This window comes from Colletotrichum lupini, chromosome 9 (genome assembly GCF_023278565.1).
Source record: "Colletotrichum lupini chromosome 9, complete sequence".
Taxonomy (NCBI): domain Eukaryota; kingdom Fungi; phylum Ascomycota; class Sordariomycetes; order Glomerellales; family Glomerellaceae; genus Colletotrichum; species Colletotrichum lupini.
Window position 1 is genome coordinate 172,949 of NC_064682.1, and position 13,896 is coordinate 186,844.

General features: G+C 51.6%; 5 protein-coding genes across 5 annotated transcripts; 1 reads left to right on the forward strand and 4 right to left on the reverse strand.

Moving 5' to 3' along the window:
• Nucleotides 1-728: 728 nt before the first annotated feature.
• Nucleotides 729-1,118, reverse strand: CLUP02_15956 (uncharacterized protein; the record flags this gene model as incomplete). The annotated part of the gene is made up of 1 exon (XM_049294880.1): nucleotides 729-1,118. One exon carries the CDS (start codon nucleotides 1,116-1,118, stop codon nucleotides 729-731), a length of 390 nt encoding a protein of 129 aa, XP_049152027.1.
• Nucleotides 1,119-3,776: 2,658 nt separating this feature from the next.
• On the reverse strand, nucleotides 3,777-6,136 carry CLUP02_15957 (uncharacterized protein; the record flags this gene model as incomplete). Its single annotated transcript, XM_049294881.1, has 15 exons — nucleotides 3,777-3,840; nucleotides 3,876-3,971; nucleotides 4,069-4,294; nucleotides 4,366-4,417; nucleotides 4,519-4,676; nucleotides 4,757-4,771; nucleotides 4,829-4,929; nucleotides 5,014-5,178; nucleotides 5,273-5,404; nucleotides 5,475-5,498; nucleotides 5,566-5,700; nucleotides 5,770-5,801; nucleotides 5,842-5,857; nucleotides 5,927-6,058; nucleotides 6,093-6,136. 15 exons carry the CDS (start codon nucleotides 6,134-6,136, stop codon nucleotides 3,777-3,779), a joined length of 1,392 nt encoding a protein of 463 aa, XP_049152028.1.
• A 56-nt stretch (nucleotides 6,137-6,192) lies between these two features.
• CLUP02_15958 (uncharacterized protein) lies at nucleotides 6,193-6,715 on the reverse strand (the record flags this gene model as incomplete). The annotated part of the gene is made up of 2 exons (XM_049294882.1): nucleotides 6,193-6,466; nucleotides 6,567-6,715. The coding sequence occupies 2 exons, from the start codon at nucleotides 6,713-6,715 to the stop codon at nucleotides 6,193-6,195; spliced, it is 423 nt and encodes a 140-aa protein (XP_049152029.1).
• A 3,333-nt stretch (nucleotides 6,716-10,048) lies between these two features.
• On the forward strand, nucleotides 10,049-10,927 carry CLUP02_15959 (uncharacterized protein; the record flags this gene model as incomplete). The annotated part of the gene is made up of 2 exons (XM_049294883.1): nucleotides 10,049-10,721; nucleotides 10,785-10,927. Coding segments are annotated over 2 exons (816 nt in total), but the record flags the coding sequence as incomplete, so codon positions are not given.
• An 814-nt stretch (nucleotides 10,928-11,741) lies between these two features.
• CLUP02_15960 (TfdA family Taurine catabolism dioxygenase TauD) lies at nucleotides 11,742-13,033 on the reverse strand (the record flags this gene model as incomplete). Its single annotated transcript, XM_049294884.1, has 2 exons — nucleotides 11,742-12,775; nucleotides 12,919-13,033. The coding sequence occupies 2 exons, from the start codon at nucleotides 13,031-13,033 to the stop codon at nucleotides 11,742-11,744; spliced, it is 1,149 nt and encodes a 382-aa protein (XP_049152031.1).
• Nucleotides 13,034-13,896: the final 863 nt, after the last annotated feature.

Consider the following 13,896-nt stretch of genomic DNA (forward strand, 5'->3'; position numbering starts at 1 on the left):
GTTCCGCTGGGTCACTAGAACGGCTTCATGTCCAAAGAGAGGACAGCAACCAGCATGGAAATCACGGGAGCCAAAGCAGAAATCCGCATTTCTACGGCACCGCCTTTCGTTTTAATTGTTATTGCATTGATCGCAACGGCCTGCGATAGCGTCATGGTTCGCATCTAGATGGTTTTGGGGCATTATCACCAGAGACTCTCTGACTCGAACGTCGAGAGCTGACTTGTTATTTTGCATGAGTGGATAAATGTCAACTCGGGGGATTTGTGCAGCGGAGGCATCATACACGTACTGTACCCCGTTGCGGGACGGCGTGGCTACAGGTTAGCAAGATAAGACTGTTGCGAGGCAACGAAGGCGAGCAGTGGAGCTTCATCTTGGGCTGAGTAGCGGTGAGAGCTGCGCCTCGGCTCAGAGCATGGGGCCCGCGAGAATGAATACAAATCAGTTAAAGTATATCTTTGTGCCTATTTCATGATGCAGTGAGTGATTATTATTGGGGGAAAATGTCTGCAATGCGTCTGAGTCCTTGACGGTCATGACGGCCAACAATGCACAGCAGTGCTGCCCCCCCCCCACGCTCAACAGTTGAGGCACATGCATAGTCATAGTCGAATCCAACAGACGGGTTCCGTCAGTGGTGTTCCTCTGCAGGTCCAGCGCCGGAATAGAGAATTGAGCCTACCTTACCGTAGTCAAGCTGCAGCTGCCTCGCCCGCAGTGCAAGTCTAGGCTTGTGTCCCGGACTCCAGGAGCCCAGAGACGGCAAAGTCTGGAGAGCAGCGTTGCATGCACACACATGCATGCGCGCTACGGATAACTAGTGTCCTTCTGTCTGCCGCGATTTCTTCTTCTGCGCGGGATGAAGGCCCTGGTCGTGCGCGGGTTACTGCCCGTGGTTTCGGGTACGGCCGGCGGCTGGTGCCGGGGGGGGCGCGCGCATGGAGAGCGCCAGAGCGCCAGAGTGGGAGAGCGCCAGTGGCAGGCAGATGGGGGTCAGAGCCTGACTCGGGGACGTCTGGGTGGGTGTGTTCGTGACTCTTGTCGTTCCGTTTTCTCTTCCATTTCTTTGTGTGTTTGAATCTTTTTGAGGTGTCCGGCATCGGCCATGTCGGCATTGAAAAAGTTTTATGAGATTGAGAGATGGTGTGAGGGATGGATTGGGCAATGCCGAATGCCGTAACTCGATGTCGGCGAGTGGCTGCCACCAGAGACTTGAGTACGGACAGTCGTCTCGATAGACTCGTTGGCGAGTGACTTAGTTTGCCAAAGCTGTTGGCCCTTTTAACATCAACGTCGTGGTCTACTTACGAAGTGGTTTGTGGTGTGTGGCTCTGATAGCCGCGATGTTGCCGTCTTGGTACGAGTGTACGCCTCGATACTTGAGTGATGTGCGCTGCGCTCAAGTGCTACATCGAATGGATAGACCTGGCCCCAAGATGTCATTGTTTCTTGCAGTGTCTGGCACTTTCGTCTTCCTACTGAGGCAGGTTTGATCTTGACTGATCACGTAACATAACTTTAAAAGTTGTCTTCGAGTTGAGCCTCAAGGGTTCTCCCCACTACTACCTTAAGCTTAACTTCATACCTTAACCAAGCGTTCGTGTAAAGTGACCAAGTCCCCGCACACCAAAGATGTGGCCACAAGCCGTTCAAGCGCCTAGTTCCCTCCGATCTGGAAGTTCGTGACTATTCTCTCGAAATCATCCTAAGTCTACGAGAGAAAAAAAAGACAACAGGCAGCATCACGGGCTTGCACCACTCCTTAAACAGTAGCATCTTGAGGAGACACTGCCCCTTTTATTCTCGCGCCTGTTGCATTGGCTCGCATAATAGCTACGCAGACCAATCTGGGCCAGAAGCGGGTGATTTGGGAGCCATGTTCTGACCTCTACAGCACCAAACTCATCCAATGCGCGAACTTGACGACGGCAAGCCGGGATGGAACAAGACACTTAAATTGCAAATCCCTCAGCTTCTGATTGCATGCCAAAATGCTTCAGGAGGCATGATATATAAGTTTGGTGGACTAGGTGCATATGGACGGACAACATTGGCTAGCAGCCCCAAAAGTATGGGCGAGAGATCACTTGAAGATCACTTGGCAACTTTATATGAGGACACAAAGTCATGTCCAGAGGTGCGGTTTGTTTTACTAACCTGGTGTTGTTCCAAGACTATGAGCTATCATCTCGACCTCGCTACATGCGATTCGCTATTATCAAGAGTCTTGCCGGTTTCACTGTGGCAGCAATACGTGGACTTATACACGGCATATCGGCATACACCACGTCCAAATACTGGCATCATCAATGCTCCAATATGCCGTGTCCTTGCTGAAATCCACCAGAACGTGGCAGATGCTCCGTTGGAATCATGGACTATTTTCAGCCACGGAGCAGTACTCTGGTAACTCCAACGTGAAGACAAGACAACCAGGACTGCTCATCGACAACATGGCTTTTCTGGTCATGCCGCTCGGCGCGGCGCGAAATGGGTGTTCCAGCTTCCAGGGTAGTGTTATCCCAAAGGAACAGAAATCTAGTTCAAATCGCAAATTTAGAGATATCTTTGATCTTGTTCACGGACGGAGTATAGTATCTATGAATGAGAGAGCATCGACATGCTCTGGGGATGTGATGACTTATCTTATCAGTAGGACTCTAACACGAGAGAAAAGAATTGACGATTTACGATTTATATTGGCCTGCTGCTCACTGACATCATTGCTAGCTTGAAATAGAATATTGAGTATCCACGGGGTTCCGTCTCGACTCTCTGGTTTTAAAGACCGCACTCTGGCGCTTGAATATCTAAATGCTGGCACCATATGGCCTTGAAGCTAGCTTTCCAAGTCGTAAATCCGGTCATAGACACACACAGGGGTTATCAGAACTCTTCATCGCGAGACTTCCGCGAATCCAGGCAGGCTATTTCTGGAAATTGGCACAAGGGATTCCGGCACAGAACTACAGAAGGGCACATGTACGAACAAGGACTACGATACGGGCAACTGTTAGAATGACTGAAAACTACCAGGTAGCTTTTATTTCGAACTAAGATACTGATAGCTATCCGCTATTGAAGACTGGCATCTCTCAAAGTGCTACACGCGAGCGCTAGACGCCCAACTCGGACTCTCTTGCAGACACCCACCAGATGCCTATGGATTACAAGCCGATCTCTCGCAGTAGCCCGATCGATGCTCATATGCCAGTACAGGCACGTCTGTGCAGGGGTGACCTGCCTTCTTCCGGGCGCATGGCTGTCTCGCTAGTTTTCTCTCCTTATGGTTTGTGCCGCACCTGACGCAGTGGTACCGAACATAGGGTCGGGTGCACATCTTTGCGAATGTTGTCAGTGACGTTCTGGTAACGGTGATGGCGGCAGATGAGGATTGTGTTTGTTTTCGATTTTGTTGCTTTTGGGTTCTTGTCGAACTTGGCAGTGATGACAGTTTGTCTTGTAGTTTGCTTGGTTGAAAGTGCGTGGTTTGAGGAGCAGATGTAATTTCTGGTTGAAGCAAAAGGAATCGACCCTTTTATATGATTTCGAAGACAGGAAGTGAATCATGCTGTCCGGCACTCGAGATATCGTAGCTTATGGTACTTGGGAAGGTGAATCAGTCAACTTCCTTCCGGACCCTTCGAACCCTGATGTGACGCCGAGTCGCTGCTTCTTCCTGAGATCTGAATCGGTCACCAGAAGGCACAGCACAATGATGCGGGCAAATGTCATTGTGACTGAAAACTGTGATTTATCTTTCACGAAACTGCTCAGTCACGAAGAGCTACCCGTTGCTTAACATTGGCATCCGTCGCTGGGCTGCCTATGAACTTCCTGGACATACAATCAGGTGCCCTCCAAACGATGACCTTGCCCATCGTTCTCGACCATATTCATCTTCATTGCCCTGCTGTATAGATTCATATGCCTGCCGAAAGCGACCAGCCCCTAATTGCTGCTTTGCTCTGAGCTGAAGCGTCCGTCGCACTTACCGCAATAACCCCTCCTGGGATTGGCGGACAATATATCGATCGGCCCTGCACATTCTCTTCCCTCCTTCACAGCCGCGCATTCGACTTTCGTATGTAGATGCCGATGACTTCCACTCTCGTTCTCGCATTTCTCATTTCTGCACCAATATTGACTGTACTGGTAGGTGCACATTTTTGGAAAATGAATTCGGCGATGTCTTCTGGTGGTAGAATCAATTTGGCTCGGAGACTAATGTGGTTCTTGTTGATGTTGCTAGGGATTATTGTCCGTGTTGAAGAGTAGAAAATGTGTCTAGCTGAGATCGCTGCTGCTTCCCGAAAGCTAAACTTCAGCTCGAAACAGAAGGTGCTTTCTTTAATAGTTTACTCTCTCCCGAAGAGATCTCGGGGGTTCTTGCTTCGTCGATGGCCTGTTGACTCTGGCTCAAAGGTCGTCGTTCTTCCTTACCCTCCCGTTCTTCTTATATAATTTTCACGGGCAAAGGACACTCACCGTATGTATCCCAACTCTTCTTCACACTCTCTGCAATAATGATCGGGTAAGCTCAAGGCCCAAGGGCAAAAGGCAAAGCAGCAAAGGCAATGCCTGAACAGTAAAGACGTGCGCTACCTTTTGCGGAGATTCTCCCTGGTTGGTTGGGACAGCTGGTAGGTAAGATTGACCAACGTCTTCTTGTCCTGGTCTAATGAAGGACGTACAGAATGATCAAGGTTGCTTCAACAATCCTTTAATAAACCCTCGTGATATACCACTTGACCCAAGCGAATGTATGCTTCGCATGGTAGTCAACTCGTAAGATTCTTGGCGGCCGAACAACGTGTTTGTGAACCTCTGCCCGTTTTAGGTGGTTGTGACACAGAGAGGCGGAATTGATAGCAGATGATTGAGTGCCGAGTCGGTGGCGGTGGTATTGAATTGCTGAATATAGCTCTAGTACTTAAAGGGGCGTGGCTCTGTGACCGTGGAGTCAGGGGCACTTCGTGTTACCCTCTTTAGCCCGGTAAGGTCGTGGACGGTACGTAGCAGCGTGATGAAGACTCTCCAGCGAGAGCCCATGTGTCCAGATTATCCAAGCTGAATCGCATTGAAGCGCTGCAGTGATTGTTCGCTATGGGCTCACTTGGATCAGGAAGATAGAACAGGTTTCTTTGCGGGCTGGGTGTGTGCGAGAATTCGCAGCTTGGTACCCATTCATGTGTATTGCTCAATTCTCTTTGGGATAAAGTAACATGAGCGGCTGCTCGCTATTGCTCATGGACAAAAGTCACTTCACACCATGTTCTGCAATGTCTCTAAGGGAGGCATACGATGTTCAACGCCGGGACCCTCCGAAGTACGTCGAACGCGGAGCCTGACAGACGAATGATCATACTTGGTGCATGAATTGCCATCCTCAATTAGAAGACTTCACGGTCTGAGTAGCTGTTTCGTCACAGGTGATGAATGCTGTTGCTGTTCTTTAGAGACCCGATCACGGAGTCGACTTATGGTGCTTGCGTCTGAATTCCATCAGGAAATGTAGTGAGGATTGGGTTTAGGAGAGTAGACTTAGGCTTGTCGTGTCACTGAGAAGACAACGCTCTGGAGAATCGTGCTTGAACGACCGACATGGTAAAGCTCAGAAGCACCTGTTTTGGATCCCATCTTGAATATGGGTGCCATATAGTGAAATACGTCAAATTCGCAAAGGCAGTGGTAGCCCTTCCCATAGACAACATTAGTAACTCCTTCCCTTAGTCAATCATCAACCAACCGCAATCTAGACTTCACGGCTTGATTTCTATCGCCTCAAAAAGCCAGAGCTGCTTTCTTCCGTGAGTGAGATCTAACCCTGTGGCATACATGGAAGCTGTTGATGCTATTTACGATAGTCAGTCCGTTTTATAACAAGTTAACCGCCCCCTTAGTCCTTGTTTCCCGCATGCACTTGTCAATCATCCGTGATGATGGTTCAACTGTTCCTTTCGGAGCCCCGTCATGGCTACAGCTAGTGTGCAAGAATCTGGTCTGTTGATACTCAAGTAAATCATCAATGACGGCGAACTTTTGCTTTGCCACCCTTGCCCTTGTTCTGCTCTTCATTACGTGGTTACAAACGTGGTAGAAACTGGACCAGCGTCTTTCCGGCCGAGGTCATCCACCCAAAAGCGAAAGATTGGAGTCTCACAGATACAGGATGATTCACGTCAACGTTCAAGCGCAGGGGATGTCAAGGTGGCAGGAACGTAAGTGAGGAGATTGGTGCTGCTTATGAAATGATCCAAGACCAATCCTCAGTGCAGCTTCAAATCCCGGATGGAAGCATAGGATTATACCCGTCGGCGAGGTTCGCACCAAGTAAAGCCGCAGGCTGACGACTGCAAGAGCGAGGCCAACATTATCAAACGTACGCCAAGAGTTTCTTCCAAGTTCAGGTCTTGAGTCCCATGTGTGAACAGTGTCTCTCGGAAGTTGTTCCCTCAGTCGCCTATTGCATCACGTGCAAGATTCTAGAGGAATCATTGCCCTCGCATCGCTCCTAAGCGGCCAGATGCTGGATAGTCCGGAGACGAGTCGTTCATCGAGACCTTCCTAGCAGGGCGATGCGTAGTGTATCGGCCGGGAACGGGATTGAGAAACGGTCCATTCCGCCGGAGCCGGCATTTCCGTCGTCCGAGTGTGCCGCGGCGCAGCAAGCTTTGCGCCAGATCCGATGTGTAAATCTGCAGAGTTCCATCAGACCACTGCAACCTTATATCTCATCATGGACCTGTGACGCCTCGGACGCCTGCCAGGCGTTGGAACATGCGGGGTATAGCTGATGTACAAGAAAATGACCTTGCGGATTCCGGATCGTATGTTGAGGGGACAACGGCCAAGAACTCTCCGTGTCGCCGGGGTAAGGCATCCTTGACGAAAAACGCGAGCGTTTAGTGGACAGGATGCAGTGCTGAAAGCAACGAGAAAAAGGTTCAGCCGGGCGAACGTGATGGCTTCTCGGCTTTCTTGCGGTGGCTTAGCTCATTCGGATATGCAGGATACTTGGATGAGTGCACTGAGCAGGGAGACTTTGACATTCTAGACTTTGAGCTGCAATCTTGGAGCAACAGGACTTTTGTAACGCGGCTATGCAAAGTGAAAAGTAGGCTCGGCTCCCGGCTCTTATTGACGCCTCGTTATTATCGTAGCCCCCTCATCTTGGTCAAGTGAGCGGGCACTGCCTACGGAATGCGCTCCGGCCGACAGCCCCGCGGGACCGGGGACGGGAGCTTTGGAAGCCCCTCACCGGTCGCAGCTTCGCGGATCGAGGAGCTGTAAGTTTTGCTTGCTGTCTTTCCGAGGACCATTCCGTCACTGGAGTTTAATCGTGACAAAGGGATTGTGCGGGCGTCAGCTGTATTGACAAATTCTCAGCCAAAGTGGCTCGGCGGGGCGCAAACAGCCCAGAGGACTTCAGAGGCGCAACGGGCTGGACACTTGGCGCTGAGAATCATGAGTGGCTTTGCGGGGTCAGCAGAGGACCAGGCCAAGGAGCCAAGTGTTGGTGACGGGGCTGTGGGCATGTGAAGATGAGAGGGCTCAGAGGAGAGTGAATCAGATCAAAGCTGAGATGCGATGAAATGCGAACAAATGAGATGACAAGAGTTGCGTCTGAATGACGCACTGACCGAGCGAGTGATGAGCTGTTTCCTGCTGTTCGAGAATTGGCAGACATGGCAGACGAGCTTCATCTCATTGACAAGGTCATCCCAACAGTCTAGACCTCTTGGACGTCAAACCAAGCTTTGACCAAAGGATTCAATTTCGTCAGACTGTGTGGTCTTTGACTTTGCTAGCAGTGCCGTCCGGTCATCTTTTAGACGGCGTCCGATGTGTCCGTCTCTGATGTGTCCACGGCACCATGCAGAGCGCCACAGTGATCCCTCCTTGACCTATTTCAAGAGAGGCGTGAGAGGATCTGATTACCGTAAGAAACAAGGTAATGTGTGTTACCTATGCAAGGCAAGGTTAGCTAACGACCGGTACTGCCGGTTTCCGTAGTAGCCTCTTTTTACATCTCAGCTAGAAGTCTCTCCCCAAGTTCCTTGGTCTCTTATTACGCATACCTACGTACTGCGTGCCCTTACACCCTCAAAAAGACTTCGGCCAAAGTCGCCCACTTCACCGAAAGTCGGGCGCCGATCAGTGAGTCCGGTGCGGAATCGGTCCCTGCAGGGCAACCCTCTCTAGTGGTCCCATTCGCGGGAATAGACGGGAACTTTGAGATGAGGCCCGTCGGCGGTAAATGAGGGAACGCAGGCGGCAGCAGCCCTGTGGGCTTCGAGGGTTTCAAGCCTCAAGGAGGTTGGTTCATGGTTGTTTGTATCTTGACTTGACAATCAAGAACTCATGAAAGTAGGTAGGGTTGAAGGAGACACCACCAAAAGACTCATCTGACATGTCTCGCACACCCAAACTTCCCGCGCCCATCCCGCACCGTCACCGTCATTTGATCCAAGGCACGCAAGTACCGAAGAAGGTTGGGTTAGGGCGCATGTCTCAGTGTCCAAGACACAGACTAGCACAGTGAACCCCTTCACCGCAGGTCATGAAGCCATTGAGAGTGTTGCCCTGGGCGAATCTGGGCCCTGGACGGGCGATGATGGCCTTATCGCTCCATATCAGCGTGGTATCGCATCATCCAGTCACACTGACACTGACTGGTCGCCAGGGAGAAACACACCCATCATCATGGCCCGTTGATAACCCACAACAAAACATTCAAAAGGTTTCAACGCTACCTTACGCCTCATGCGTGCCCGGGAAGAGAGAACACTTGACCGTAGCCACTATCAATGTCGTATCCATCTCTCTCTCTCTCTCTCTCTCTCTTTCTGAGTTTCTTCGTCGCCCGGCAGATGGCCATCCCGCGGGCGCGGACGGATGCCACGGCCTTTCATCGCCTGACCACGCAGCCACGCTCGTCCACGTCGGCCAGCTGTTTTCATCCACTCAGAAACGCGAAGCTGACACCGCCATAACATCATGACAAGACCAGGGGCGCGGGAAAGTTTCTTGCAGCGCCATCCGGTGGCATCCACAATTCGAGATGCAAGGGGAGAGGGTCCTCTCTTCCATTCGCATGACACTCTTCCGCAAGGTGAATACTTGGTAGGTAAGGCATTGATAATGTAGTCACGTAGTGTAAGTCGGGCGTGCAGGTTTTATTCGTACAACACACACACACACACTTTACGTATGTACACAACGAGGTACACAAACAAGTACCTCATCGACACGAAACTGAAAATTTGTTGACACATCGGAGAATTTCCATCATAATTTTTTCTTGTCCCTCTCGTTTAATTGTTTCCAGGGACCAATTCGACGTCACAAACGAAAACTCCTGCGTCGTAGCTCCAGTTCTTTTTTCTCGCGTAGGGCCCCTTTTTGGTTACGTGGTTCGGCCCTTTTTTTGCACATTCTTCCCGTTGAGTTCCCTTGAATCAGTGATTCGTAGCTGGAGTGCTGGAGAAAGGCCTCGTCTCCAAAAGGCCCCAAAGTAGCTCCAAGAAGCAAGGACTTCAAGGAGAAGAGAAGAAAAAATTGCTTGGTTGGACCCATTTAATGCCCAGTTCCGGACACTGCCCGGGCCAGACGGAGCTCACAGCGCAACCCTCCCGGCCCCATCGTCATTACTCATTCTAGGTCCAATTACCTCAGAAGTACTACTTTATACAGAGTGCTATACATACTTCGTACTAGTAGCTACTCCTTAGTCTCAGAGATGTATGCGGCCATGGCTGGCTTTGTACCCTCAGCGCCCTGAGAGGTGTGCCACGAGTGTGCCACGAGTGTGCCACGAGTGTGCCACGAGTGTGCCCAGAGCCACACACACACACACATCCCAAGTTCCCTTGGCCTGATGGGCTGGTGGTAATAATAATGTCCATGGGCGTTGGCATGAGTAAGTAAGGATCGGCCTTGTTCCGTTGGGCGCCGCCGCGGGTCTGATCGCCATCGCTCTTCAGATTTTTAGGGCGCCTCGTCTCGAACGATCTGAGCCTTAGATTGGTGATCACTGCATAGGGTTCCGGCACCCGCGGCTTATATAGTGGGCTTGGGATCCCGTTCGAACTGCTCTCTCGTCATATTCGTCGGATCCCAATTCCTGGCACGGCACTTGGCTCTTCGTCTGAACGGTTCCCCTATATTTACATCGGGCACCCATCGACACCTCACGTCAACATTAAGCACAGACACTTACAGCAACACACCTCAAAGGAGTACAAATACCAACACGACGGAACCCAGCACACACAGACGTGCTACTACCACATATCACCTTGATCTCAACTATCAACAACTAAACATTGTACTTTCATACACGCAAGGATCACATACACCTCAACATTATCCCAACATGTTTGGCCGTCAGTCACAAACTCAGTTCCCCAAGCGAAGCAGCTCAGGCTACTCGTGGCCCGAGAGCGACAGCGAAGACGATATCGTCATCAGGCCCTGCGCCACGAACGAGAAGGCCGATGCCACAGTCACCATGACCGAGTGCGTTCCGGGCCCGACGGCGGTGGAACAGACTTCTCAGTCCAGGCCTTCTCTCAGCGGCCGCCGCGCCTCCGCCGAGGATACCAACCTGCAAGAGCTTTGGGAATGCATGCTTGAGCTCCAGCAACAATATCACTGCTACAACTCGACGCGTATGGAGATTGCTGCCGATAGGGAGGACGCCATGGACATGATGCGTACGTTGACACACCCACTTTTCGCCTCTTACAAGAGTTTCCTTTCGCTAACACCTTGTTCAGCCACCAAGTATTGCATGGACATGCTCAACGACTCCATCGAGTCCCTTCCCGAAGAGGGCTGGAAGAAGCTCAGCAAGTTCCTCATCACCGACCTGGAGCACGCCCAAAAATCGCAAAAGTGGAAGTTCTGGAAACACCTCTAGATTTGTGCACATGGACCGCTCAACTCTTGCACAAGTCTTGCATTCATCCTTTCTTTCAGCGAAGCGAAGAGCTCTCTGCTCTGATTAGAATGATACCCCCTTCTTTTTTCTCATAACAAAAGTCTCGGTTTAGGGTCAGGCGTCTCATCGGATATCCCCTGGTTCAACTACTCACATTGGGTTTGGTGGCTCTGGAGGCATTGGCGGATTTCTGTTAAATTATTTAATTCATCACGCAAATCATATTTGACACACTTTGAAACCTTTACTCCTCCATCTTCATGTTTCTCGTAGTGGATTCCGCCCGTTCACTCATACGATTTCGTCATATCGTACGAGACGACATCTCATGGAATGCTCGGTGCGGGGTGTTAGAGGTCTCGGCAGAAGCTCACGGCCGCCGGCTCCGATTCCGGATCGTGAATGCCGATCGTTTGTTGGCGTGCTCACCAGTGTGACACGACATGCATGTGCCATTACATCGCGGGGAAAACGTCAAGTAGGCCGGTGAGTCAGAGCGTTTTGACATGTCGACTCAAGTGTGACGCTAAGGTAGCTGCGAGCTTACCCGTACTTGTCGGGTATACAGGAGGTATTTCATCACGATGTTGAAAGTGCAGTGACGTTAGTAGACTGTTAATGGGGGACCCGTTGTATCCGCAGCATGTCTCGATTCTCGAGTCAAATTGCAGAATTAGCCTTCAATAGCGCAGAGCATCACTCATGAAGATCGTCGTAAGAAAATCATTTCATTGGGCTAAACTCTCATTACAAGGTCATACAAAACAAAGCGGAAACCAAAGCAATAGTCGATCTACACAGCCGCGGCAACTTCGACAGGTCCCTGAGGAAGCCGGGCGGCGGCAATGTTGCACTGCCGGAACAACCGCACCTCATCTTCCGCAAAGGCGCCCACCACGGAGTGGATCACGCCGCGGTTGTGGAAAATGACAAAGTCGCCCTGCTCCCAGTCGTGAGCATACACGTTCTTGGGCGAGATGCCCGGCCGCTGCAGGCGGTGCACCGTCTCCCGCACCTCGGCGAGGTCCTCCACCACGGTGCCGTCCGCCAAGTGCAGCTTCCGCACCGCCGAGGGGTGGACCTGCAACGCTAGCCGGTCCGTGACGGGGTTCCGCCAGCACATGGGCAGGATCTGGATCTTTTCCTCGTCGATGGGGGGCAGGTCGTCGAGCGGGACCTCCTTGCCCTCCGAGACCATGCCCAGACCGGTGGAGCGGGACTTGGCGCTGCTCATCCACACGTAGGGATGCGGTGCGTACTCCACCTTTGTCGTGCGGACGAACTCCTGGTCCTCGGGCGAGAGGTTGTCGTACATTGCGTAACCGGACACGAAGGCTGTAGTACCAAGAGGGACCGTCATCTCTTCGTCGGTGCCGTCGTCGTAGCGGAGGGTTTGCTTGCGGCCGCCGGGCACACGAACTGCCAGGAGAGTCGTGGCGACGGGCGGTGCGAGACCGTAGAGCGCGGCATCGATGTGCCAGCGGTAGAAACGTGTGAAATCCAGGTCATCCTCATCAGGGATGGTTGTGGCGTGGAATGTGCGGTGGTGAGGGTGTCTGAGCTGGATGTTCTTCAGACCCTCGTACTCCTCGACGAAGCCATTGCCAATGACTTGGACTTGAGGCTGGTGCGGGATGGTCTTCAGGTCAGGGTGCAGAATGGAGCGCTTGGCGTCCAGGGTCTTGCCGTGACCGTAGTTCTCACCAGAATCAGGGTCGAACTTTTGTGTAATCTCAAACTGTGCCTTGGGAGATGCATGTCCCTGGTTCTTGATTACGAGAACTTGGTGCTTGAAGAGAGCTTCACGGATGACATCAAAGTCGGCATCTGTAAATCGTCAGCCAATGGTCTGAATTTGTGAGTCTTGTTACTTGAAGCTTACCAGAGGAGGTTACCGATTTCACGGGTATTCTCCCACTACTTGTACAACATCATCGCTTTCAACGCATCAAGCTCGCGTCATATCTTACCAGTGAGATTCTCAATATCAGCGTTGCTTATAGTAGCGCCAAAGTCAACATCCGAGTCCGCAGCAGGGACAATTGGCTGGACGGTTATGCGAGACGGAGTCTGTGAGATGGCCATTTTCGAGCTAGAGTTCGGAGTAATATTGGTTCTTAATTTGATAGTGCGTTGATCTTGTTTCGAATGGCAGCTGTCTTCCAACGTCTAAATTGAATTCATGTAGCAGTCCGGTGGCCCTGAAGAGGGTTTTATGTCTTGTGAAAGATATTGTGGTGGAGTCGTCAACTCGGATCCCGCCGATGACCTGCGGGTGAGTTTGTTATCTCACCCGCACCGGCCCGCCCGCACTCGAGAGACTAGATGTAGAGATGGTGGGGTTTCTCGATAAGGCTGTGGCGTAGAACACTGGATTGCGCATTTCCGGTTTGTATTCGGCTGGTGTTATTGGATGAATACTCTCGATATCTGTCGACTCGTTGAAGATTCTGGATTGGGACTTTGTGCACCTTTCAAGCAGTACCGTCAGCCTCTTGTCGACAGTGATTCAACATCTGGCTGCTCGCGTACCCCAATTAATAAGGTACATGACTCCATCCTTGAACCAACATCGGCTCGAAAACCCAACGCCGAACCCGCGAGTCACCCAGCCACCCCTCCATCCCACCCCTCCATCTCTTCCGCCCGCGACTCGGCCTACGGGCGCAGAATCCCGCGAATTTTTGATAGCTGTGCCCAAAATATTACAGATTCTCGCGTGGCAGCCACTCAGTGCGCACTGGTGCATTCCATCTCTTCAAAGCCCGCGGCTGGCATGGCTGCGTCGGTCTCCGCTCTTGCGCCGTCCGAAGCGGACCATGTTGTCGGAAGGGAAGCGGCAGGAGAGTGTTCTCAATGCTCCAGCGTGTCGTCTCTGCCAGAGGCCAACTGCAGGTCTGGAGACTATGCATCCGTGGCAGTGACTACCTGTAGCCGTCCTCTGTTGT